General features: G+C 37.5%; 1 protein-coding gene across 3 annotated transcripts in view; it reads right to left on the bottom strand.

Annotated features, from left to right (window-relative positions):
* Positions 1 to 876: 876 nt before the first annotated feature.
* Positions 877 to 26,701, bottom strand: part of dtx1 (deltex 1, E3 ubiquitin ligase) — a 90,954-nt gene continuing 65,129 nt past the window's right edge. Inside the window, exons 4-10 of one of the 3 annotated variants that reach the window (XM_088335399.1) lie at positions 25,055 to 25,116; positions 24,781 to 24,912; positions 20,229 to 20,290; positions 19,995 to 20,153; positions 18,023 to 18,184; positions 12,903 to 12,992; positions 877 to 10,638 (exon numbers count right to left, since the gene is read on the bottom strand). In XM_088335399.1, the coding sequence (XP_088191525.1) occupies positions 10,414 to 10,638; positions 12,903 to 12,992; positions 18,023 to 18,184; positions 19,995 to 20,153; positions 20,229 to 20,290; positions 24,781 to 24,912; positions 25,055 to 25,116 (892 nt within the window). In that variant the 3' untranslated portion in view covers positions 877 to 10,413. Of the gene's footprint in view, positions 10,639 to 12,902; positions 12,993 to 17,901; positions 18,185 to 19,994; positions 20,154 to 20,228; positions 20,291 to 24,780; positions 24,943 to 25,054; positions 25,117 to 26,701 lie in introns of those variants that run through there. The other 2 variants (XM_088335398.1, XM_088335401.1) reach the window with 2 other exon arrangements.

Consider the following 26,701-nt stretch of genomic DNA (forward strand, 5'->3'; position numbering starts at 1 on the left):
AATACAGTCCAAGCGCCAACCCATAACCAAATTATGATAAAAGAAAAAAAAAGCTTATTCAAATGCATCTAAGAGATGCATATCTAAAATCAGCAGAGATTTGTATTTTATTGATATATATATATATTTGTTTTCCATTCCATTGGTGAAACCCTTCATCAAACAAAATACGTTATTTATTCAATTTCCCTCCAATACCTAATGAGCAGATAATTCATATACAAAAACAAAAAAATATAGTAATCCACTGCCACCCACTGGTATGGAAAAATATTAGTTACTTGACTGATCACTGGAAGAAAGCAAATACAGTGGGACCTCGGTTATAGATAGATAGATAGATAGATAGATACTTTATTCATCCCCGAAGGGAAATTAATGAATTAAATAATGGGGAAAACCACCCGCGATAAGTGAAAATCCGCGAAGGCGCACCTTAAAAAAAAAATTTTTTTTTTTTTCAATGTTATTATTATTTCTTAGACCCGGTTAATGGGGACCAAAACCTCCCGCGAAAAGTGAAAATCTGCGAAGTAGCGACGCCCCTTCAAAAATGCTTAGAAAAATAAAAAAAATTATATATATATATATATATATATATATATATATATATATATATATATATTATTTTTTTTTAGGCCCGTGAAGCTCTGAATCCACAAACGTCAAAGCGCGAAGTAGCGAGGTCCCACTGTATACCGAAGAAAGTTAAAATTTCCTGTGGCACACGAGAGAAGGTCTCACAGCACACTGGTTGAATAATACTGATATACTTCATGAGCTTCAGATGACCATTGAAGCAACAATAAATGCATGTAATATACAATGCCAAGAAATAGTACAAACAGAAAAAAATGATGGCCAAGGTAACACAGGTCAAACAAAATCCCCCCATTGAGGATACTTTTATTTTTACGTTTTTGTCCACAAGAAAGACACAAACATGCAACAAGGTCAACACGAGTCAAGATAGACTGATTATTGATTCAAAAGCCCTTTATAGTTAAATCATCTTTGTGTCTCCATGAGCTAATTTCTGTTTTTATCCTTACAAACATAAATAAATGAGGCTGCTCAAATGAAGTCAAAATGTTTTAACACAGTGCCATTAAAGGCTATACATCCATTTTTCCAAAGAAACCAGCCAAACACACTCTTTTTTTTTAAACACAATAATAAAAATATTTGGGAGGCAAGACGCGCAGCAGGCGCTAAAAGACATCATCAGGCTAACCTTCCAGAAAACGACCCTTTGATATATTCATACGCGGTACCAATAAATTGACTCATGTCTTTTCAAAGGACAATTTGCGATTTTGTGTTACACTCAAAAGGACAAAGAGATACCAATAGACGCTATAACCACACTAAATGTTCACGGTACATTGTGAAGAGATAAGTAATGAACGATTAGGATTTTGGATTAAAGTAGCAAACTACTGTATAAGAGGCGGTTTAAAAAGTAACTCATACTTGTTCTCACATATTACATCATACTCTCACACATGCACAACTATTCTCTTAAACAGTCATACCCATGCACAAGCACCACTGTACTCTGTCGCACATACTTCTTTACTCTCATAAACACTTCTTTATTCTCTCATGCAGAGTACTCTGTCATACACACACCACTATACTCTCTTACACATACCATGACACTCTCAAGCATATTACTATACTTTCACACATACACAACTTTACTAGTCTCTCATAGAAACGCAGTCATGCCCATGCACAAATAGTGCTATAGTTACTCATACACATTCAGTATGTCACAAAAGTGAGTACACCCCTCACATCAATGAAGAAACATTGCTTTGAGACAATAAAAAGATGTATGTAAACAAAGGCCATGGCTTACAGGAAATATATCCTCTGGTCTGATGAGACAAATATTTATTTATTTGGCTCGGATGGTGTGAAGCATGTGTGGCGGCATGCAAGTTAGGAGTACAAACATGTTTGTGTAGTGCCTAAAGTAAAGCATGGTGTTGGGGATGTCAAGGTTTGGGGCTGCATTTGATTAAGGCAAACACAAACTCAAGTATGCATTAATAAATACTGGAGCTAGGCATGATCCCCTCTCTCCAGAAACTGGATCTCAGGACAGTGTTCCAGCCTGACAATGATGTCGAATACACTTTTAAGATGACCAAGGCTTCTCTAAATGGGTAAATGGGATGAACTGGCCAAACATGTCTCTATATCTAAACCCAATAGAACATATTTGGGGCATCTCCAAGCCGAAGGTGGAGAAGCACAAGATCTTGAATTTCCCCCAGCTCTGTTATAGAGTGGAAGAGCGTTCCAATGGCAATGGTAACTTCGGGAACTTTTACTCAAGGGTGTACTTACTTTTGTTACCAGGGGTTTAGCTACTAATGGCTATACTTTGAGTTTTTTTGAGGGGAATATGAATTTACATCGCTTCATACGCTTTACACAGACTACCTTTTATTGTGTCAAGTGATGTTTCTTCAGTGTTGTTCAATTAAACACTTGTGATGAAATCCCTACACACACTATTATACTCTCTCACATACATGTACACATATGATGAAAATTTCAGACCCCTCCATTTCTAACTGGGAGGAATAGCAAAATAGCAGGGTGTTCAAATACTTATTTTCTTCACTGTAAATACCATTACATGCTCTTAGAGAAGTGTGTATGAATATGTTGTGTTTGTGCATGTGTCTGTATTAAAGACTAGTATAGTTCCGCATTGTAAGGGGGAAAAGTAATGTGAGAGTATGCGAGAATTTTTTCGTTGAAACCTGCGTATACAGGTATGTTAATGCTTTTTTAATAATATTGACTGGTGAGCTAGTTGATAAAGATTGACAGTTGCCGACACAGTCCACAAATGAATGTCTTAATCGTAGCACACTGTATTACTTTTCTGTAACACAAAACAAAATAAAATTTAATGTACTGACTATACTATCTCACACATATAGAGAGCGTAGTATGTGTGTGAAAGGAGGGTAGTGTGTATGAGAGTATAATAATATGCTTGAGAGGGTAGTGTGCATGAGTTAGTAGCGTTTATGCATGGGTATATATGTATTTGTATGTTAGTATAGTTGTGGATGTGTGAGAGTATAATGTTACAGTATAGTAGTAGGGATATGAATTTATATTGGTATGTTTGAGAGCATATAGTAGTATATGTATGAGGGAGTATAGCAGTGTATGTATAAAAGTATAGTAAATTAAATGATCTGCATTTATATAGCGCTTTTCAAGTCAAGACTTCCCAAAGCGCTTAACAGTGTGCTTCACATTTCCCAATAGCGGCCGTGCAGCCATGTGAGGCGCTAACCTGCTTATTGGGGGAATTAGGGGTTCAGTGTCTTACCCAAGGACACTTTGACATGTAACACGGAGGAGCCGGGATTCGAACTAAGATCTCTCGATCCCAAGACGAGCACTTTACCTCCTGAGCCACTGCCGCCCCGTAGTTAAGGGAATATTAGACTGTACTCTCATGTATGTATGAGATTATAGTAGTTAAGAGGATATTACACTATGCTCTCATACACACACTACTATGCTTTCACGCACATACTACTAAATTCTATATATGTGAGAAATTATAGCATAGTGAATATTAGAGTGTAGTAGTATGTGAGATAGAGTAATGTGTATGAGTAAGTATAGTAGGGCGTGTGCATGGGTTTGTATGACTCTGCCAGTATAAGTTTAGTTGTGCATGTGTGGAAGTATGATGTTATATACTAGCGCATGTCTGATTTACTTCTCAAACTGCTTCTCATAGAAAACACTACATCTTGCACAATACTGTATAAGTAACGACCTCCCACTCTCAATCGAATATTCAAAGTTCTGTTGCAAAGACAATCATTATTCACAAAATACATCAAAAATATATGCTTTCAAATAGGCCTTCTTTTGTGGAGGAGTGAGGCACTCCACAGAAAAAGACAACAAAAAAATAGTTCTTGCTACAAATAAATTAGGTTGTACATCCGGGAAATAGTAAATTGCATAAATGCAGCCTCTGTGTCGATAGGCACAAACTGCAGCGTGTTTTGTCTTGCAACGGGAGTCTGTACACACCTGAAAATCGAAAGGGCTGATAAAATGTGGAGAAGCAAGCGTTTAGCTTTCCCTAGCTCCTCAAACTTCACAAAAGGTTTCCCTGATAGTTCGGAATTGCCTAAAAAGTCAAGGAGGTCCAAACAATTCTTCATCTCAGTTCATTTTGCCCCACAGAGAGTGGTAGGAAAGAAGAGGGCCAAAATTACATCACTGCATTAAAACAAAATGAACCATAGAAAATATATAATGTATATGCAGCAAATTTCTTGCTCACACTAGGATTTATTCCAAAAAACATGCTTGTTGTTTAAAGGAACAGTGTGTATTATTTGCTCACAAGATGTCGCTGTATGGATTAGTGCAACCGGAAACAGGTGCCAAAAAGCAAAAGGTAGAATTCAAACTAAGAAGACTCAAAGTGAGCAAAATGCACCATTTTACTTCAGATTTTTCAGTTTTTTTTTTTTTTGCCGATCCTTTTGCGGGGATTTTTGTTTATTTGGGGTACCCATAGCACAGCAGGACTGGGGACAATAATGTGAGCTCCTTATAGGCAAGGCCCATGTTATGTAAAATATGTGTGAATTTCTCAACCAACAGGTATTTAAAAAATGCATGTGATAGTTCATGTATTGCTCATTCTATTAATCACCTGTTTAAACCTGAGAAATCCTTATTTTGTAACTGTTTAGCGAGAAGGGCTAGCAGTTTAAATTAATTTCTTAAACAGCAACTTACGTTGTTACATGATATTTTTATGTTATTACCATGTGGCAATCATTAGAAATAGATAGATAGATAGATAGATAGATAGATAGATAGATAGATAGATAGATAGATAGATACTGTATTCATCCCCGCAGGGAAATTCACATTTCCAGCAGCATCCCTGTGCTGAGAAACAATACAGTAATAAAGCAAAAAGAATACAATATACAAGTAGGGTTGAACTATGCACAGTCAACCTCTAAAACATAGTTTTTAAAGACACTAATTGTGTCATTGGTTTCTCATGTCGGTTGGAAATTAAATTTCCTAGAAAATCACTATGACCCATTACTGGTGAGCTTTTTTCAAAATCAGTCTGCGGGCTACTCAGGTGCTCTTAGGGGGAGACCCCGGCTTTATATCAACATTGTTGTTTTTTTACCATCTGGATGTACAAAATAATGCACACTGTCCCTTTATTACTGTAGTCAATTACCAAGTGGATGAGAAAAAAAAACATTTTTAAAGCCCCTGAAAAAGTATTTTCATGAAACCTATTTTGATGAGAAAACATTTTATATGCACTTAAATATTTTAGACTGAAAAAGAAAACACATTACTTCTATGAAGCTGGTCATTTACATTTAAAAATAAATTGCTTTAAAAGACGCATTTTTGCATAAGACAAACTGTGTCATTCACTTCAAATGGGGCCAATAAGAATGAAGAACAAAGTTGTCTGAGAAAAAAACAATTTACGAAACAATGGAATCTAATAGTGTATATCGTGATCACTTTTCTCTTATTAAAAAGTAATGGACTTGATACTGAACCCTGGGAACACAGAGGTTTAGTGCAGTTATCCCAATGGCAACAGAGACACATTGGTGAATGAATAACTGTGTGTGTGATGTTCTCTAAAGCGCATTATGGTGAGTGTAAAGCACTATGTGCCAATGTTCATTTGCATATACTGTATATAACACAAATTAGTAAAAAAAATCAGGGTCTTTAAAAATCAAATACACTTTTCTTGTTCTGTCTACTTTTTAGAAACTGAAAACACCATCAGCCAAAATAAACCTAATTGTTTGCATGCTTTTGATGAAAAGCTTAAACAAAAAAGAGAGCTCCATCCATAGATATCTGGGGAGAATGACAATACTCATGCTTTTAAGGCTCCCCCGCTAATGATAACGATACATTGACTATATTTATTGAAGTCAACTACACACATTCTACATGAAAGATACGGACAGTAGCATACACTAACACTACTTTATTATAGACGTCCAATGACATGTTATACATAATCGAACTGTCCCTGACAACCTGACAAAATGGTCAGATTTTATGCGTAATGTTGACATCTGCTATTTTTCTATGAAGGTGAGTATAGAAAAATAAACTAACCTAACAATCAAACTCAGCTTGAATTGTTGGGTACATATATCACCTTATCTTTGTACAATTTCCCCCTAATCGTACAACACTGCAAAAAGTTTACAAACATGTAGTGAAAAAAGTCAATAATCCCTTTTCCAAGAGTTGTTCCACTAGCAGATAATGTTACTCATTTTACAGGGGCAGTGTTTACTATTTGACCACTAGATGTTGCTATATTTTGTAGTGCAACCAAAAATGTGTGCTACAAAGCACAAGAAAGAAGACTAACTGCAGAGAGTCAAAATGACCAAATCGCACCATTTTTTTATATTTTTTGTTCCCAGCCTAGCAGCTTGCTTAAAACTGGTGTAGACCAGGGATTCCAACTGTTTAATTAAAACAAAGCAATGCGATGACCTGAGGCAGGTATTGACGCAATATGATTCCTGCTCAATGCTCTGAATGTCAACGAGAAGAAGTTTAATTAAGCAAGGGTAAACGGCGGAAGTAACAATGACTTTGTTGGGTAGCTAAATGCCTCCTTATCTAATTAGTGACACGCATCAATGGATGAATGAAATACCCGCTGTCTATATGGTGTACGATTGCGATCTTGGAAGAATCAGCGGAGAAATGTCTACTACAGAAAAGTAACACATTGAGTAATGTTTTGCAAACTGTTTCCGCAGCTGTCAATCTTAATCAAATAGCACAGCAGTCAATTTTAATTTAAAATGCAGGTTTGGGACAGAAACATCCTCGAAACAAAACTCAATGTACTGACTAAAATCCAGAAGTTTGTTTAGTCTCTTTCTGTCGTAGTATAAATACCTGGTCTCCTCTCTATAATTTGTCATGTGCCCAAGGGATAGGAGAGCTTCAAACCATGTGACTTATTATGCAACTATTTATCTTAGATAACATGACTTTACTTTTAGAGAGCTGACATGATTGTCTGCCATCTTTTTACTACAGGTGCACCCAAAAACAAGTACCTTGTAAAAGGCTTGGGGGAGGAAAAAAATAAATAAATGGTGCGTTATGTTAACTTTGAGCCTCCGTAGTTTGCTTTATAGAACTTGTGTTTGGTTGCACTTCACAGCACTGCAACATCTAGTGGTCATATATTACAGAATAACCATTAAAAGGTGTAGAAGAAAAATACTTAAAGTATGAAAAAATTGTAAATAGTGTAACTAAAATATTTTTCGCTGTGTAAAACCTGATTTGGGGACAAGAAATAAGAAAAATGAGAAAATATGAAGCAGTGCTGCCATATCAACTTCATGTGGAAGACTGTGATTGACTTGGAAATGAGCCCCTCAAATACTTAAAATCAAAAAGTAGAACCCCAGCGGGGATCTTCAAAAAGTATTTTGTTCCCAGGTATAAAATCAGGGATCACATACATCATTTGCATGCCTGTAAATGTCTGCCGCTAATGACCACAACCCGAACCAAGAAGAAATCTAATCTCACTTCTCCCCATAAAAACAAATTACCACAAGACCTCAAGGGGGAGATGAGCTCCGCAAAATGGATCTCGTCCAGAGAATGTAAACACCTTCAGACCTCGAAACGCGCACATGCTCTAGCTTGCACGTGGCGGCATGATGAATAGACTCAAGGCCGCACTTTCTTGCAAGCTTACAAGTATGGGGCCTTCACATTCACAGAGGTCAGCCTTATCAAAGTGTCAACAAAACAAACGAGCTAAACCTTGGAATGTAGCAAATGTGGGTGCCAATGTTGCATTTAAATGTCTGCTCAGATATTCGGGAGGCAGACCACAAGGTTAACAATGTAACATCTGCAGACAATTCATAGCTTTTGTAATCTAATGTACTACATAACATACTTTTCTTTGGCCCTTGTGATGATGACGAGGCATGTTTCAAAATTGAAAGAATAGTTTCATCGTATGTCAACTATGACAGCATATAAGGGCCATAGATTATAAATGGGAATGTTTTTTGGAAGGGTGATAGATTCCTAGTAAAAAAACCTCACAATTAACAAGAAATAAGGTCACAAACACTCAAAACTGATAAAAATATCAAAAAAAATCACGAAAAAAGGAAATTTCCAAGTACGAAGTCACAAACTATACTTTATAAAGTGGTAATTTTGCAGGAAATAAACCTGCAAATGTGTGACTTTATAAAGTGGTAAATGCTGGTGGTTTTTTGGCCCAAGGACCTGGACAATTTGCTGTAGTTGACGGAAAAATGCACTCTGAAAGAGAACACCTCTCCCTCAGTTAGTGCCCTCAAACTAGAGCGCTCGTGGATCACGTAGACAACAATCCGAAACACACAAGCAAGTCCACCTCTGAATAGTTAAGAAAAAAAACTCAGAATGAAGGATCTGTCATGGCCATGTCAAAGCACAGACTTAGATCCAATTGAGATGCTGAGGTGAGACCTTAAACAGGCAGTTCATGCTAGAAAACCCTCAAATATGGCAGATTTGATACAATTTTACAAAAAAGACTGGGCACATAAAGTGACTTCATAAAGTGGCAAATTTGCTCAAATAAAAATATAAGGAATACAATGGGACTTTGTGACAAAATGTTTTGCCAAATTAATGAGAAAAAAATCATCAATTTGATAATCTAAAAAAGGCAAAATTTCAAAAAACAACTTTGTGACAAATACAGTTCAAGATTTTTGACTAAAATGGCATTTAAAAAGACTCCAATTCATCTCGTGAGAAATAATTTGGCAGATTTCAGAGAAAATAAGTCATAACCGTTTGAATTTAGTTTATAAAATTGCAATTTTGTGGGAAATTTTTTGGAGGCTTTATAAAATAGTAAATAGAAAAAAAGAAATAGAGGGGTAAATAATACTTTACAGAAACAAAAGTGTGAGAGAAAAAAATACATTTACAAGAAATCTGTCATGTCCAGCATTGAGTTCACTTACCCTCCTGGTCCGGTTCCGTGACAAAATCAATTTGAAAATGTCTAAAGCGGCAAAATTGAAAGATATGGTTGAAGGCTTTCGACTTTATAAAATGGTATATGCGGAAAAAACTTAAATGATCAACTTTATGAAGTGGAAAATTTACTAAAAAAAAAAGCCGGTTACTGAAATGAAAATAAACTTGTGAATTTAAAACAATGATGAAGTTGGAAAGGAGTGCTAAGCCGCCCCCCAACTTCCAAACCCCCAGCAAATTTACGATGAAGCAAGACACCAATTAAAGAACTTACAAGGAGGTAAAATTGTGTTGAAAAACTACCAGATTCCCAAGATATAAAGAAACAGATTTGTGAAAAAAAAAATATATATAAAAGGTCTAAATTACAAGGTACTGAATTTGCAACTTTATGAAGTGGCAAAATTGACCCCCACAATAAGCTCTCGCAATAGAGTTAAGATTGGGCCTAAAACGTCCAGGCCGAGCACATCTGGGCCCGCGTGTATTAAAGCCGGAATTAATTCAAGCCCGACCATGTTTTCTGATTTGAGGGACAGAGCCTAAAACCCCCCCGAATTTTCACGTTTTATTTGGGAGGACTCAGGAATAGGAAGTTCTCTGGGTCCAGACGCCAGTTTCTCGTGCTGTGTTGTACAGATCCTCCACCTAAAAAAGAAGAAAAAAAAAGAAACAAAGAACAATGGCGGGTGGATAATTAAAAAAAGAAAGAAAAAAAGTCAGTTACAGAGGAACCCGGCCCACCCCAAACGTAATGATTGATATTTTAGGCCGACCTGAATTTCGGGCTGGCTCACGCCTAAGATCTTACCTCAACTTCACAAATGTATTCAAGTCACAGACTTAGGTCTTTATATCTTGTAATTTTTTTCTTAAAATGTATATTCCTTTACATTTTTTAATATCTCCTCAAACATGATGTCACAGTTAAAAAATGAGAACCAAATTCTTCATAAAAATGATGTGGATGGACTGTATAATCCGTTAAAATTTGTTAGAAAAGCGTCATTGGCACCTCATTTTATTGCAGTAATTTTCTCAACATTCGTTATGCAGCGTTGGTCACAATCTGGCCTTGTTGCGCTACCGGCAGATGCTTGGCTCGGACTCCAAAGAGGGTGGGTGACTCGTTTGATTGAGGCGGCACACGCACGTGCCTCAAGGGTAACCATAAAAGCTCAGGGCATGACGTGAAAAAAGAAAATCTAAAGCAAAACAAAGTGACGCCAATAATATTTTTGTTAGCGTCGCTGGTGCCTCGCCTGTTTTGGCGTGACCGTTTCCTAGGAGAAGCGAGACGTTCTTTCAGTCCTTCAGGTTGTCCTCGCCTACTCCCTGGGCTGAAAGCTCTGTCAGGACGTTGTCCAAGTAGTTGGGGTCGGGGTAGCCGTGGCCCGTAATGTTGGAGCCGAATTCAGTCTTGTGGTGGATCTCGTTCCAAACCACTGTGTCCGACTCGCCTGTCGTGCTGGAGGTGCCGATGGTGAAAATGAGGCGGCGGTCCCAGGCCGCGATCAGCAGCTTTAGAACCTGGGAGGGATTTATGAGACAGCGGTGACAGGGTTCAAGCAGCTTTTTCATGGTCAAATTCAAAATTTTGAAGGACTTTCAAAGACAATTGTCCAATTTCTAGAGGACCGTTAATAAAAGAAAAAAATCCGGTGTCAATAACTTATTTTACGGAGCTATATTTGCAATTCGCATATGCAATTTTTAATCTTCCGTGTTCATTTATGAAGACATATGATTTTTAATTCTTGAGTAAATCGCCATTTTCTTTTTAAAGACAAATCCCTCGACATATACTGTAGGTGTTGGGTAAAAATGGCAGTAATATGTAGCTTTTATTTTGAGTTGCAGGAAGTTCTTTGAATTAAAATTTACCAGTGGCAAATGCTTCCTTAATTTTTTTGCATGGCCCATAATAATTTTCTATAATGGATACATAAACCTTGCACTAATAACAATTTCAAAGTGCCCTCTTTTTGTGTAGCATGCACGTGTCATGTCCCCTTGTTGTGGACCGTATGGGGCGATTACGATTCATTGGACACTGGCCTACAAAGTAATGCCAGCTGCAGTTAATTACGGAGGAAGAAGAAATCCAAGCATTGTCAAGGTTTTCAAGCACCCGTATGAAGCCTGGAGGTCAAATATGGAAGACTGATCCTCCATGAGCAGAAACAAAAGTATAAATGAATAAGTACTGTACCTACAAGTATATTTCATATAAACAAATGATTCATGGCATACTTGAAATTATGACATAAATGCATTTTCTTTCATCCATCATTCATTTTGTTATTGTATACTGTTGTCATATTTTGTTGTTGTTGTATTTTCTCACAACAACATGTTATTCAAATTAGGAGGCGGGTCAAAACGTCTGAGCTATTCACTTATCGGTTGATCATAACAGAACCGGCCCCCTTATTTTAATAAAATTTTGTTGTGACAAAAAAAAAAAAGAAGACGACAAAATCCAGTGCCAAAAATAAAATGAAAAAAATACAACGGCAAAATACAACAACAAAAAACAACGGAATTTTACAATGACAAAACACATGACAAAATAAATAAATAGCGGAATAAAAGACTAAATGCATAAATAAAATAATAAAATGCCATTTTGCCTCATATATAGGTAATACGTGATTTGTTTATGTATACATTCATTCTGATGACATAGGCTGATGGGGCTTATTTTAAGCATTTGACTACATGCCAGAAGATAGGGGGATGGGCTGCTGAGGATAAATATTGAAGATAATGGATAGATGAATTTGAATAATACTTGAAATGAGCAGTATTACCTGATAATGCACAATTTAGGTAATCTTATTTATTATTTTTCTTATATAACAATTTAAAAAATGCCCAGTTGTCGAGTGATTTTTTTTTTCTTATCTAAGGATAAAAAATTCAAAGTTTCTTATTATTTTTATTTATACAATATTAAGAAATGAGAAAAAAAATATCGGATGAGTATCATATCAATTCATTTGGCTTTGATTGGGATGTTTCTTATTTTGCAATATACATTTTATCCATCCATCCATCCATTTTCTGCACCGCTTATCCTCAGTAGGGTCGCGCGGTCGTTGGAGCCTATCCTAGCTATCTTCGGGCAGTAAGCAGGGGACACCCTGGTTGCCAGCCAGTCGCAGGGCACACAGAGACATACAATTAGCTCGCGCATTCACACCTAGGGACAATTTGGACCGGCCAATTCACCTGAAAATTCCAAGAATCATGCATGTCATTGACATGCACGATTTTTGGAATGTTGGAGGAAAGCGTCAAGGAAAACCCAAAGGAAACCCGCGCAAGTACAGGAAGAACATCCGAACTCCGCACAGGAAGGTTGGTAGCTGGATTTCAACCCGTAACCTTAGAACTGTGCCCCGGACACGCTAAACACTCATCCGCCATGCCGCCCATAAACATTTTAAATAAAGTAAAATAAGAACAAATTTACTTAGTTTTCATATGACAGTAAGTAACATGGAAGAAATAATGAAAAAAAAAAAAAACCCTCAAATTTGCAAACGTTCTTGCAAATGGGCAAGTATTTGTTGTTATGCTATGTTTGTTAGGGTTAGATGTTTAAAAAGCTCCACTTAAATTCCAACATGAATATCAATTTGCAATGTTGCAACATTATGTAATCATTCCAAAAATCTCTTGACGTGTGCACTATAGGCAAGGTTAGCCAAGACAGCAGCCGTAACAATTGGCATAATACAATTTAAACATATGAAGCCAAAAGAAGAAAAAAAAACTGCTTTGCTCACCTTCCTGCCCTTCTCATTGTCTGGCAAGTAACACTGCCGTGGGAACCCTCTCGCGCTGAACTTCTTCCCAGGGTTTGGGTGCTCATTAGTCTGGAAAATACAGTAAAATAACATTGTCTTCAATATAGGATGTCATTTTTTGCTCACAAATCACAGTGATCAATGCAGATAAAACTTTTTCAACAATGCTGCAATATTGCTTCGATGTAGGCAGCTAAAGCAGATTAAAAAACAAAAAAAACAGTTCCCCTACACACAAAAACAATCATTTTCAATTTAGGATGTCATGGTTTGTGAGCAAACAATGAGTGATCAAAACTAATAAAGCTTTTCGACGTTACTGCTATCTTTCTGGTATAGTAAGGCCAGTTGGAAACAAAAAAACATTACAACAATTCATTAGTAGGTATGGGCAGCACGGCGGCGCAGTGGTTAGCGCTTGTGCGGCACAGTTCATGTCATGGGAACCTGTCGTGGGTTCAAATCCAGCTCCAGACTTTCTGTGCGGAGTTTGTATGTTCTCCCCGTGCTTGCGTGGGTTTCCTCCGGGCACTCCGGTTTCCTCCCACATTCCAAAGACATGCATTTCAGGTGAATTGGCCGGTCCAAATTGTCCCTAGGTGTGAATGAGCGAATGAGTTGTCTGTCCCTGTGTGCCCTGCGATTGGCTGGCAACCAGTTCAGGGTGTCCCCTGCCCACTGCCCGATGATTGCTGGGATGGGCTCCAGCCCCCCCGCGACCCTACTGAGGATAAGCGGTACGGCTAATGAGATGAGAATGAGAGATTAGTAGGTATAGTTTGTCAGCTCAGTGTCAAAAACATAGATCTTGAGAAGGGGTTAGCAGAAAAAAGAAAGGTGCACCAGCATGAGGAAGAGAGCTTGAGGTGCCCATCAAGCAACACTCATGGTTACTATGCTAACATGACAGATGAGTTCTCTTGTCGCCTTTGGGAGACTGAGCGCGTTTTCAACAGTCATTTGCACAAGAAAGTCATGACAAAATAAGAACCCCTTTATCTTCTTGGTTATTTTAAAAAAAAGGGAGCAAAATAATGTACAGAATTCAACATGGCCATTGTTAAAGTGACAGTGTGCAATACTGCACCACTAGAGGTCACTGCATCATAATATTGAGCAGAAGCTTTTGCATTTGAAGTCATTACAAAAGCCTGAAGTTGACCACTTCTGCACCATTTTCAACCCAAATTACATTATTCTGTTTTTAAATTCAAGTTACATCAGGAAATGAAAGCCAGTGTGATTACCTGCACGCGACAAAAAATGGCAGAAAGCAAGCTGGATTTACCCGGAGCTGCTAAAAATAGTGAATAGTTAGACATGCTGAGAGCTGGCCATGGTTTAGTGCAGGGGTGGGCAAACCAAATCCGCTTAGGCTTTTTAATCTGGCCTTCCAAACAAAAACGGTAAAAATATACAGTGGAACATCGGTTTTCGAACGCCTCTCAGACGTGCTTTGTTTTGCTTTCCCTTTTAATATAGGTGTACGAAGTGTTTTAGCCCCTAATTATGCCTCCGAAGAAAATCAGTGCAAGCAGCAAAGTTGCTACAGGTGAAAAAGGAAAAAGTCGTGCGTACAACTACTCCACCTGCGCTTTCTGCGGACCACCACAAAGGTAAGAAATCCTATTCATAATTCTTTTCTTTATCCTTTTTTTTTTAAATTTTTACACGTTGATGTTAGCGTAATCTTTCGTACGGAAGATTACGATAACGTGAACGTACGATTAGCCTGGGTTAGTTTTATGATTCAAGGTAAACATTCAGGGTGTTGGAACTGAGCCCAAAATTCAGGGTGTTGGGACGGAGCCCCCTTTCCAATGAACCGCTCACTACTTGTTGTGGAGACCCGGGTGCTAAATAACTTGTAAATTACCTGATTTTGAAATTTTTAAACGTTCATGTTAGCGTAATCTTTCGTACGGAAGATTACGATAATGCGGACGAACGATTAGCCTGGGTTAGCTTTATGTTAACGTTAAACATTCACGGTAAACTTTCAGGGTGTTGGAATGGATTAAAATGATTTTCATTATTTTTAATGGGAAATATGATTTCGGTGATCGAACAAATCGGTTTTCGAACAGGGTTCTGGAACGGATTATGGTCAAAAACCGAGGTTCTACTGTAATTGATACATTATACAGTATATGTTTGTCAAAAAAGTATAACCAATTAAAATAAAGAATCGATCGATATAGGTATTTCTGGGCTGATACTGATATTGTTTATTAATTTTAAGTGGAGGTTAATGACCAATATTTGTAGCCGATATTAATTTGAGGTAAGCTTAAAAATTGGCATAAGAAATTGTTAAAAAAAACGTTTGTTATAAATTCAAATACAATTTTAATAGCTCAATGAAACCTTTTACAGTAAATACTAATACATCTGAGCCTAATTAACCAACTTTTAAACATATTAAGTCGCCCCGTTGAATAAATAAAAATGCTGATAGCTATATCCGTCCAATTCCTAAATAACGGTGCCGACAATCGGCCCGCCCGATAATCGGTCGACCTCTAATTAAAATGTTGTGCCACTCTGGTCCCTGGTGCCCCTTCCTGTGGAATGCGCTTAAGGTCAATGTGTAAAAAGCTTGCTACATTTTTTTATGTAAATACTACTTTTTTATATCATTTGTTTTAAGACATTTATCAAATTTCATGCAAAAAACACTTTTGAGCTAGCTCTATTGTGTTCAATTGAGTTTTTTAAACAAATTCTAGTACTTAAAAAAAGGATTTGCATTATTTTACTTTCATCCAGAAACTTTCAAAAGAAATACAATGAAATGGTCTATTCATGAACAGATATAAGATGAAATCTAAAATGTAAATGTAGATGTCTGCATTCATATTTATTTATAGATACATTTGAAAAAAATTGGATAGACATACATAATTTTTTTTCCTCATGTATTGCCGAGGTATTGGATTTGAGACCGGCAGATGAAAAAAGTCAGATCAATCCACAAATGTTTTTCTTTGTAGCCAGGCCCCTCAGTTGTTCATTTTGCCCAAAACTAGTCTAGAGGCTAAGTTAAACAGCTAAAAGAAAATACTCAAAAATGCCAGTAAAAGTTTGCTTGAGAAAGCCATAATTCTTTCACCAGCTAAAGGTGAGTGACACCTAAAGACAAAGCAAGCTTTATTTACACAGAGCAGTTAACAATACCAAAAGCGGTTAGTGGCAGATGTAGGCCCCAGCAAAGTGACTCATGTTTAACTAGCAAAGTAAACGAGTGAAAAAAGGCCAGTAATAGTTGACCAAACCAGAAATCGTTCATTTCTGAAAAGCAAATGACACTGAAAGCCAAAGCAAGGTTTATTTACACAGAGCAGCTTACAATAATAGCGGCTTGCAGCAAGCCATACACCATAGCCAAGTGGCTAACGTGAGCAGCTAGCTAACAAACGAGTAACACAAGACAAGTAATGGAAACAAAAAAATCAAACATATATTAAATGGTTATATTTATTTAGGGTTAAAGATGTTCTCATTTCATAATTTTGTGATTTTCTTTATCAAAACTGATGAATTTAGACATTGTGAATATTAATAATACAATTAGTATATAAGATATTACCAGGCTGAGCGTCTGCAGATGCAGAATGAGCGACGGAATTCTCTTGTCTCATGGCAAATGCGATTGTGAGACCAAGGATATGGTGCAAACCTCAGCGCCAAAAAGAGAATTAGTCAGGGGCGATTTTGGGTTCAGAGATTTGGTGGTGTTGAGCACCCAGAGTGTCGGGTTAGTTTTTTTCCATTTCACTTAAAGTGATTTGGGTTCATTCAACACTGTTCAGGAGTGTCACATCTCATTTGTGAACATCACATTAGACTTTGTGGTTAGCAGAAACACAATTACCCAGTTTTACCAATGTCCAGTTTTTACTCATGTATTTCTAATAGAGCACACACACATCTATAAAATCAGGACAAAAGGTGCTTTTTTGCTATATGGTTCCAGCCTTCCTCGCCTCGCTTTTTTTGGTTTTCTATTATAAGAAAGTACCTGGTACTAGGTCATTGGCACCACTGTTTTTCGTACCACCTCTATCGAGGTTCCAAAACACGGTCGGTTCAGGGGACTAAAACATCGAGTGGGTCACTTTCGACCACTGATTTGTCAGAAAGGATCTTCCCCAAGAGTTTCATACAAAACAAATTTCCGTTGGGTCTGCTTGGGTTGAATTTGAGGGTGTAAGAAAACGGTCTGGTTACCGCCATGGAATTAGTGATAGTATTACCATGCAAGTCAAATTATCCAGTATATATTTTTTTCTTGTTGCATGAAATTTTTGTAATAATGGCAGATTACCTATCAATTGATTACATTTTTTTTAAAAACTGGAGCAGCAGATAGACTCCTTTAATAAGGTAAGGTAAGACAATAAAATGTCTATACAGTATATTGCTTTCTTGCTTTGCCAATCAAATGATGAATAAGATAATGATAATCTGTATGTAATCCCTTTTTATGTTCATTTGGTCAGTGGTGACGCTTTGGTGTTTTCATGCATTTTGTATGTGTGCAACAGCTGTATACTAAACTTAAAAAATGAATGACATATAGTAGACAAAGTAGTACTACATATTAAAAGGAAACCAGTTTGTTTGTTGATAAGCAAACAAGCAGTAAATAGGCATTTGATATGTGAGCACATGTACACTAACATGTTTTAAGGAGTAATTTGATTTATGTATGCTAAACTGCAATTTTAAAATATGTACAAACGATATATTAGTAAGAGTGCTCCTTTTTCTGTTGTCAGTTTTACACTGTTTTCAAATCGATAAACCTGTGGACGAACACCGCACCATCTTCAGAGTTTGGATGAGACAAAGGAGTTTAGCGTACTGCTAAAGTATATTTGAACATATACAGTGGACAGCACATTACAAGATTCTTTTAACAGCCACTGATAATCTTTTTGATTGAGAGTCTCGGGAAAGCAAAACAACGGCTCACCTTGGTACAAGATTCATTACATATGAATGGATAAAGCAGCCCCTGTAAGGCAAGCGATTTCGAGAAGAAAGCAGGCGGAAGACAGCACAAAAAGGATTATCCAAGTAAGATAAATTTCAACCTGGACACCGGCGGCAATGTCGTAAATGATGCGGATGGTCTTGGAATCCGGATAACCGGGCAGGCAGTGCGGGATAACGTGGTACTCCATCTTCCCAGGAGGCTGAGTGCCCGTTTTCTCTCCGTAAATGGTCTTACACGTCGGGCATTGAAGACTGCCGTCCTGCTCGGGAGAAATGTTTGCAATTACATGCGGAAATATGAGCTCTTCATTGTCTATATTTTGAGTAATAGCAAGTGATTGACGATTATACAGCAAGAGGAAGCTGTTCATCAGCATCTATTGTCAAGCAATAAGAGGGACCTGTGGCTGTTTTCCTGCGGCAAATGAAATCCAGTCAATCATCTTGTGTCTTGGGAATCAAGCCTTTGATAGGGAGCAAGGGAACACAGCTGATTGGGTCGGTCGGTCGCATCCAAATATCAATATTACCGATACTAGGCACGATAGTACTGTCTTAGAATCAATGCTTCACCCTTTAAGCAATTTCCTCAAAGCGCTGCTTCCTTATGTATAAAACACAGACCTCTCCCACCCAGTGCCCTCAGCCACACTTTAAGTTTATGCCTGTTAGAGTGACTGACAGGCACACTTTTAACACACCTTCCTACCTGGCCTGCTGCTGCACCTCGCCTACCAGGCAGAAGAGAGGGCCAAATCTACACACAACACCATTTTCAGATGCTAAATATGTAAGAGGAAAACGGGAAGCAGGGCTGCGCGATGAACCAAAGTCTAATACCGCAATGTGACGTAGTACGATGGTGTAACCGCAAAACACTAGGTTTTTCTTTTAGTGATTTATAGTTCTAGTTTGTCATTTGAGTGATGGAGTGCTCGGCCAATAAGAATTATCACAGTTCAGTGTTTAACAGTGGTCTGCTATTGTGGCAAATTTACATAAACAGTAAAATAGTTGACCCGACAAGGAGCAACGACCTGCAACCACAAATGCAGAGTGTTCCTCAAACAAAAACCTGAAAATCCGTTGTCACCAAAGGGGCTTGTTCATTAAATTGCTAATTTTTTGGTTTGACTCTCTTGATTTTTGCTCTGTAAGTGTAGTAGATTTTATGGTTTACACTATTTGCACTTTCTGACTTTATTTCAAAATATTGTGCAGTGGAATGCATAGTTGACATGTTGACATAGTAATATTTGTATTCTCAATAAATTTCTGCTTTTTATTTGACTCTATTGGCTTTCTCTGAAACAGTTGTAACAGACCTATCCCTGTTAAACTTTGATTGGTAGTTATTTAATAAAAAAAGGTAAATTTTCTTCTGTCTAAAATATTTGTGCTGTGTTTATCATGAATATAAACTCACTGAAGGGGAGGATTCTATTATACAATAATCATGTTATGTACAAGCAAAAAGTAACAGTATTGGATCGGCATTGATCGAAACTCCCATGGATTTACTTGGATCGTATCATGACATACATTTCCAGGCTTGCTCCCCCCTACTGCTTAAAGATTATTCTGCTTCAAAAGTGCCCTCGATCTATTCCCTTTGGAACTCTTGACTCATTTGTGTTCCACACAAAGCGCATCAGTAGTTTTGTGCAAACAGCTTCCGCATTTGCTTCGTATTTCTCCAATCTTTAAGCAACAAGCCACTTCGGTGTGTAAAGTCCAAGCAGTGGCTCGTTTTTATTTAAATTAGCACAAACAAATCGCTTTTGCATCTTCTGCTTCTGCATAAGCATAAAAGGGGCGCTGTTAATATTTCATGCAACTGCACCAAAATTAGCTGAATTCATGATGATTTCCTGCAAGTCCCAGAATGGGTCTTTCGAGACGCACAAGCACCATTCGAAAAGATTCCAATCTTTGGAACTAACTGCTTAGTTGGATAATCTGACGGTCAGTGTTTTGCGAGCCCGGTGGAGCCGACAGGCAGGGCGCTTTGTAAATCGAGCCTAGAGAGTGACACCGTACCAACAGTTGGCTGGCAAGCTTTTTACCTACCTTATTGCCATTGTTGTACATGGCCACAAGGCACAGCAGATGGTACATATGGCCACATTTGCCAAGTTTGCCCACTGACTCTGGCTTGATGCCCTTGTGCTGTAGGACGCCTTCGTAGCCTGATGCAATGGCCAGTCTCTCCATGCAGATGGTACAGTCCTGTAAATAATATTTCACTCCATACCTGTAGATTTTTATCCTCTACAATTCTCTCACTTGTGGTGTATGTTTTACCTCATCTGGTGGCATTTTAACCTTGTCGGTGTATCTTTTGACAACATCCTCTGGGGTTTTGCCTTGTCACACAAAAGACAATTAAATTAAGTACAAGTTTTAAAGTTATTACATTTCAGCCTTTTTCCTTCTGTGCTGATAAAAGAAAAAATAATAACATAGGGTCCACATTTATAGGTTGCGCTAACATGTTTAAGTGGCCATCAATGCCTCATTCTTTTGTATTTCTTTCGTTTATTTTTTTTCTCTTTTCAAAAAATATGATCACAAAATAAACAAATCAAATGAAAAAATAAGTTTGGATGCTTCTTCTATCAATCATATAAACAAATTATCATATCTTACATCATTATGACAAATATTTGTTAGTCCGTTTGGATTGCAATGAATATTTTATACGTTTTGAGGTTTTTTTTCTTTCCCCATTATTCTCCTCCTTACTTTCTTGAAGTCATTTTCTCATTAAAAGTTTAAAAAGTGATTGGACGTGAACGGAGAGTGAGTTACGAGACCAAGTGAGAGCCTTGCCCAGCCCCCCACTTCAATCACAAGCTTTTTTCCAGCTCTGTTGTTTTGATCATACTGTTGCTGGTAGCAGCAGCTGTAAGGAATGTGAGGACCAACATTTAGCTTTGACTGATTACATTTAGGGTACTGTATTCAATGCGTTGGCAAAGGTCAAGTTAGAGACGTCTCTATCTGTGTCGACTTGAGAGGTCAGTTCAACAGCGCTCAGTATTGAGATCAGCCAGACCCACTAAACTCACCACATTCTGAACCCACCAAGGCCTAGCTGCTTAATTCTTCATTCTTCTTTAGAACAGGTTGGACTTTCTTATCTGGAGGCTTCCTTTCTAGTATTCATTGCAGTTTTAAAATAGATTGATGTCTTCTCTCTTTTGTTTGAGTGTCTACTAGAGTTAAATTTTATCAGGAGGGAATGAGTAAGTACAAACTATTAGTATCCGTTTGAGTAATTGAGGCTAGCAACGGTAGATACCAATACCAGCTAGCTACCTCTAGTGGACAGAGAGAGTGGTGGTGGAACTTTTCGTGCTAGTAGTATCAGAAGATGGTATTGAAAGAGTTGAGTGTTAATTTCATCTGAAAAATTACTATATTAAACAGCCCTAAAATTTTAATATTAGTTGTTCCCTCTAATCTGCGTGTGTGCGCAATTGCGCACTACCCAGAGCTTTTCAGCGCGCAAGAAAATCTAGCCAGCTTACAAAAATGAGGGCTCGAAATTGCTAATAAAAACGCGAATTAAGTCAAAGTTACAGTGTATGAAGGTAAAAATACACGGGTTCCCCTGGCGCTGTGTTCTAAATGCGGTATTTTGAAGTGAATGTCGAAGTAGAACGAAGTTGAGTAAAGTCAGTAGAGTTTTTCGAGAACCGGCTTTTTTGGCTCGGCTCACTAAAAAGAACCGGCTCTTTCGGGTCCCAAACAGCTTTTCAGGTTGTTTTTGCTTCTTTAATCCCTACATGACCAAATGTTATGTAAAATTGTGCACAAAATGACTTAAAGGAACTAGAACTAGAAATAGAACAGAAAATAAAAAAGACAAAGGAAAAGTAGTGAAAAGCTGAGAAAAAAACAAAACAAAAGGAGAGAAAAAGAGAAAAAAAGAGCAAGAAAATTTCAGAAAAGAAGCCAGAAGAAAAGAAAGAAGCAAATAAAGGGAAAAAAATGTAATAGAGCACAAAAAAGCAAGAAAAAAGTAACAGCTAGGAAAAAATAAACACAATGAGATTTTTTTAAAAAAGGAATAAGGAACAAATGACGTTTGTAGGCCCTGCAACCTTTGCAATTGTACATTGGTCAATTGATTCAAAAGTGAAAAATAATTTTGCATTGCCGGAAACTTAGCAAAATGTAACGTGATGTCAAGTTTTGGACATGTTTGATAATGATTTAGTTGCCATGCTTGATCTTGCTGTTGCTCACTGTTGTTTCAAGCGTTGCTCACTGACTTTGTGTGAACGCTCAGACCCGTGGAAAATTAGAGGGAACATTGCCAGTGGTCCAATTCTTTTTTTAAATAGTCATCAATATCAAGTACCAATACCACTTGTATTTTTATATATAACCTCGTATTAAAAAATAACAATGATTTGATAACAACTTCTGTATAGCTTAGCTACTTCGAGAAAGATCCAATCTGATTAAGTCAGGGAGAAAGAGATCTGTTCCACTATTCTGCCTTATTCCAATGCATTTTGCATCACACTGATGTTTTATTCTGATACAAGTACACTTGTAGTGGCATAATGGCAAAGTGAAAAATCACAACTTGTATCATTGGAAAGCAAAACGCACATCGCTTGGGTTTAAAAACAAACCATTTATGTTTTGTTTCTTGATGCATGAGTAAGGACCTGCAAAAAATTGACCCAGCCTGAGGGTTTTGGTGTGCAAAATCTAGATTCAGTTAAGGTGAAAGAATACAAACACAGCGTTAGCTGTAAAGGGCCAGTGAGCAGGATGAGGGCAGTCTAGTTTCGCAATGAAAGCCTCACTGATCAATTAGGAAAGATATTCCCTTGGGAAGTCCAGAGTTTTCATGGCTTAGACTGACCAGTTTTCAATCAGGCCAAGGTCTGTAAATGCTTTCTACCTCAACTGATGAGTAAAACAATTTAGTTGGGTTCTGTCTGTATAATTTGGCCAAAATGTCAGTTTACTAAGAACCTCTTGAGTGAAATAGGTCTCAAGTCTCCCGTCAATGAAATAGAAACAACTATTTGTACTCACTATTAGAGGAAAATAATAATTTCAAATGTACCACCAAGTATGTTTTTATAGTAGGTGAGTAAGCCTGAGTCTGTAATTGGAACAAAAATTAAAACCCAGAAAGACATGCATCATTTAAAAATAAAATTCTTACAGACGCGAACCCTTGAACAGGAATATGAAATAGTCATTTCATAATTGTGAAATCCGCAAGCTTTCGGAAAGATATTTTATTGTTCCGAAATAGATCAGGGTCAATATTTGGACGGCACTGTATTTTCTATTACTATGTAGCGCATTAATTATTTGTTGGCTGTTTCTGCAACATACTCTTTCGAGCCACTCATAGAAAAATATATGCCTGACAGAACACGTCATTTGCTGCCAATACAAAGTTGTGGAATCAGATATTTTCAGAAAAACATACAGAACTAACTACCTGTTATACATCTTAATCTCTGCCCAAAACTAACATCTTTTTTCTACACCAAAAGCTAGCTGCAGCTTTCACTGTGATCTCTCGTTTATCGCTGAGGTTAGGTTCCAAAATGAACCCGTGATAGGCAAAATCCATCAAGGAGAAACTTTTTTTTAAATTTACTATCCAATAATTATACAAACAATACTCTAAAATGCATCAAAATCAAAGAAAAAGCATTCTTGAAGACCTAAGCCTTTGCTTAACAAAAAAAGTACTGTCTATTGTCAACATTAACTTAACTACTATCTTGTGTTTAGCCAATCATAATGTAGAACACAATGGACAATGAAATTCTGTGAAGTAGCAAAACCATGAAAAGTAAACCACGTTATAGCGACATCAAAAATTGAGCTTCTACACTAAGAACTACTTGCTTCTCCTAGGCCAGGGATGTAAAACTCAGTTTGGTTCAGGGGTTGGATCAGTAGGAGAACTTTAGTATTATGTTTTATCATTTAGCCTACTTTAGTAGTTTACAAATTATTATCATGGATGACAATGGATGTTTTCTAAGTATAACATATTTATTCACAAAGGATGGGGTAACATTTTTTTTATTTTTGGCATTGAATGCATTAACTGGTTTATTCTAACTGTTGAGTGAAAACAGTTTTACACCTGAACCAATTCACTATACGATCTCAAATGCGAGCTATGGGAAAAAATGCCTTGATTGTCATACTGGTTTGAAAGGAATACAAAAGAAATAAAAAATAAAAGTTTAAGCATTCCATGGCCAATAAGATTAGACTACATTATATCAAACTACTAGGTTTGGCCTACTAAAGCCGACAATATATCCTTTACTGCCCTCTAGCAGCCACAGGGAGCATTTAATTTACATTAAAAAATAAAAAAATCACAACTTTTGAAAGGCCGGGTCTAGACCTCGGGTGGTATATTAGACATGTCTGTTCTTTGCCTTATCGGCCTTTCACGCAGTAAATTAGCTTTTTATTCAACGCCCAAAACTACCTTCTTCTGTAGTGTAAAATAGCTCATAACTAAATTATATGTAGGTTTTGTTTTTACATATTTTTGCATTTTTGTCTTGGAGTCCAGAGTAACTTATACTCTATACCATTCAAAAGTTTGGGGTTACTTATAAATTTTCATTCTTTGAAAATAAAAATGATTATTTCTAACCTTTTCAAAGCCTTTACTATCTTTTTAATTTATTTTGCAACTCGTTTGATTAATGAAAAAGCGTTCCTTTTCATGGAAAATATACCATTGTCGTGGTGACCCAAAAGATTTTAAAAGTAGTGGATATCTATAATTTTTCAGCTAATGACCCCCATGACTCCTGACCGACAATGCTCACTGTCATCTTACCTTTCCTCAAATGCTTTTTCTTGGTCTTGCGTCTCATACCATTAAATCCTGGCACAGGGTTCATATCGCTCTTACTGATGTGCGGTGGGTGCAGAATGGGTTTGGGTGCGCGGGTCAGACAAACAGGGAGACCTACAGCGCACATCAGGATACCTGTCATACCTGATGCGTATGTAACAACACACACAAATACACACATAGAAAAAAAAAGAAAAATGACATGAAAAGTTTTAAAATGGGTTCACCACAAAGACAAAATTGCAGCTGACCCAACCTGCTAGTGCTGGATGCAGTGGTCCAGACCCAGTCAAGTTTTTAACCGGAAGCGCGGGGATCCTGCAAGGAAAGATATTTCCACAAATGAAAAAATCTTGATGGGTATGCATGAATGTGTCTATTGCACATACACTTGACTTTTTGTCTGTAGGGGCATTCATCTCAATGTAAATCAGTGTCTCTCAAATCGTGGGGGTTGGGGGTCAGGCTCCATCAAGAGGGCGCAGGCGCGCTTGACTGTGGGGAATCAAGTACAATTGCACCCCAACTACACTAAGTAGGCAGTTGCGGCAGAGTGTTTTGTTTACGTTTAGCCTTCCCACAGTGCATTTAGCGCACAGCATAAAGTATGAAGTGTAGACAGGAAGTGGAGCGGGCCCTAAAGTGACCCATTATCAAAATATTTAATTCAGATGAGGAGACCGGCAAAGAGAGAGTTGGGGTAAAGTGAAAAATATTCTCCTCCCAAAAACTAAGACGAGGAACTTTGACAACTGCAAATACGGAGTCTGAGACAAGGAAAGACCGGATAGCTTGCTATTTAAAAAATGTTGGTAGCGGACAGCATAAAACCAAATAAATTAAGCTGTCATTTCAAGACATTGCTCACCTATGACACTGATAAGACGCTTGAGTTTTTTTTTTTTTCAGCGAAAAGCAGAGATAAGACATTGGCGGAGGTGATGTGTACCACCAATATCGAGCAATTGTTGTTTTGTCCCCTCCAATATTATGTAATAACTTAAAAAAAAATCATATCAATCAATCAAAGCAGCGGCAAAAGGTTCAATCAGGTCTTTCCTGAAGCACTGATGCATAGGACCAATGTATTGACGGCAGTTTTCCCTTATCTTATGTGAGACTTATGTTTTGTTAGGATTTGGTCCTCAATAATGCCAACCCCAAACCTACGTCCTTGGTACCCAGTATTTCCAATAATCCTGCTTTGTGACTTATACGTCAGTAAACCAGCAAAAATTGTTGGCATCGTATAAATGAGCAGGAGCGGAGAATTGCTTGGTTCTCTTTCAGAAACCTGTATTGCAAAACGTGCCGATTCATTCATATTTTTTCTTTATTTAAAAAAGCAATGGCACTAATTAGTTTATACAATTTTCTTTTTCAGGTTTTTTAAATATTTTGCTCTTGAGTAATGTTGGTGATAAGTTTGAATGGATTATCATTTATTGATTTTGAGTAGTTTGCGTGACAGAAAACAATTGAGGACTAATGTAGATAGACGCCACCCAACCATACTCAATGACTGTAAAAGAGGCTATTGTGTCTTTTTGATGTACAAAAGCCCAATAAATGACCTCCCAAATTAAAAGTCAGCATCCCCATGTCTAGTAAACGTGAGGCTGCTCACTTTGTCCACTCTATGCCAGCTCATAAAGCTCGTGGGGGCTGAGGTTTTGGAGGCGTAACGTTCTTTAAGCCACATCAGCGGACTTCTTTGATCTAAGCGTGAGCATCTATTAGTGCCAGCAAAAGAAAAAAACAAAACAAACCCCGAGCATAGTGCTTTCCAGTTGAGACACTGTAGCCCTGCTTACTCCAGCTGTGCAAGTAATTTTTTTCTGCCCCTCACAGTTTGAGCATGAGCGCAATATCGCATCTCAAAAACTCCCAGGACAATAAAAAA

Source organism: Urocampus carinirostris, chromosome 5 (assembly GCF_059441175.1).
Source record: "Urocampus carinirostris isolate Australia breed hairy pipefish chromosome 5, RoL_Ucar_1.0, whole genome shotgun sequence".
Lineage (NCBI taxonomy): Eukaryota > Metazoa > Chordata > Actinopteri > Syngnathiformes > Syngnathidae > Urocampus > Urocampus carinirostris.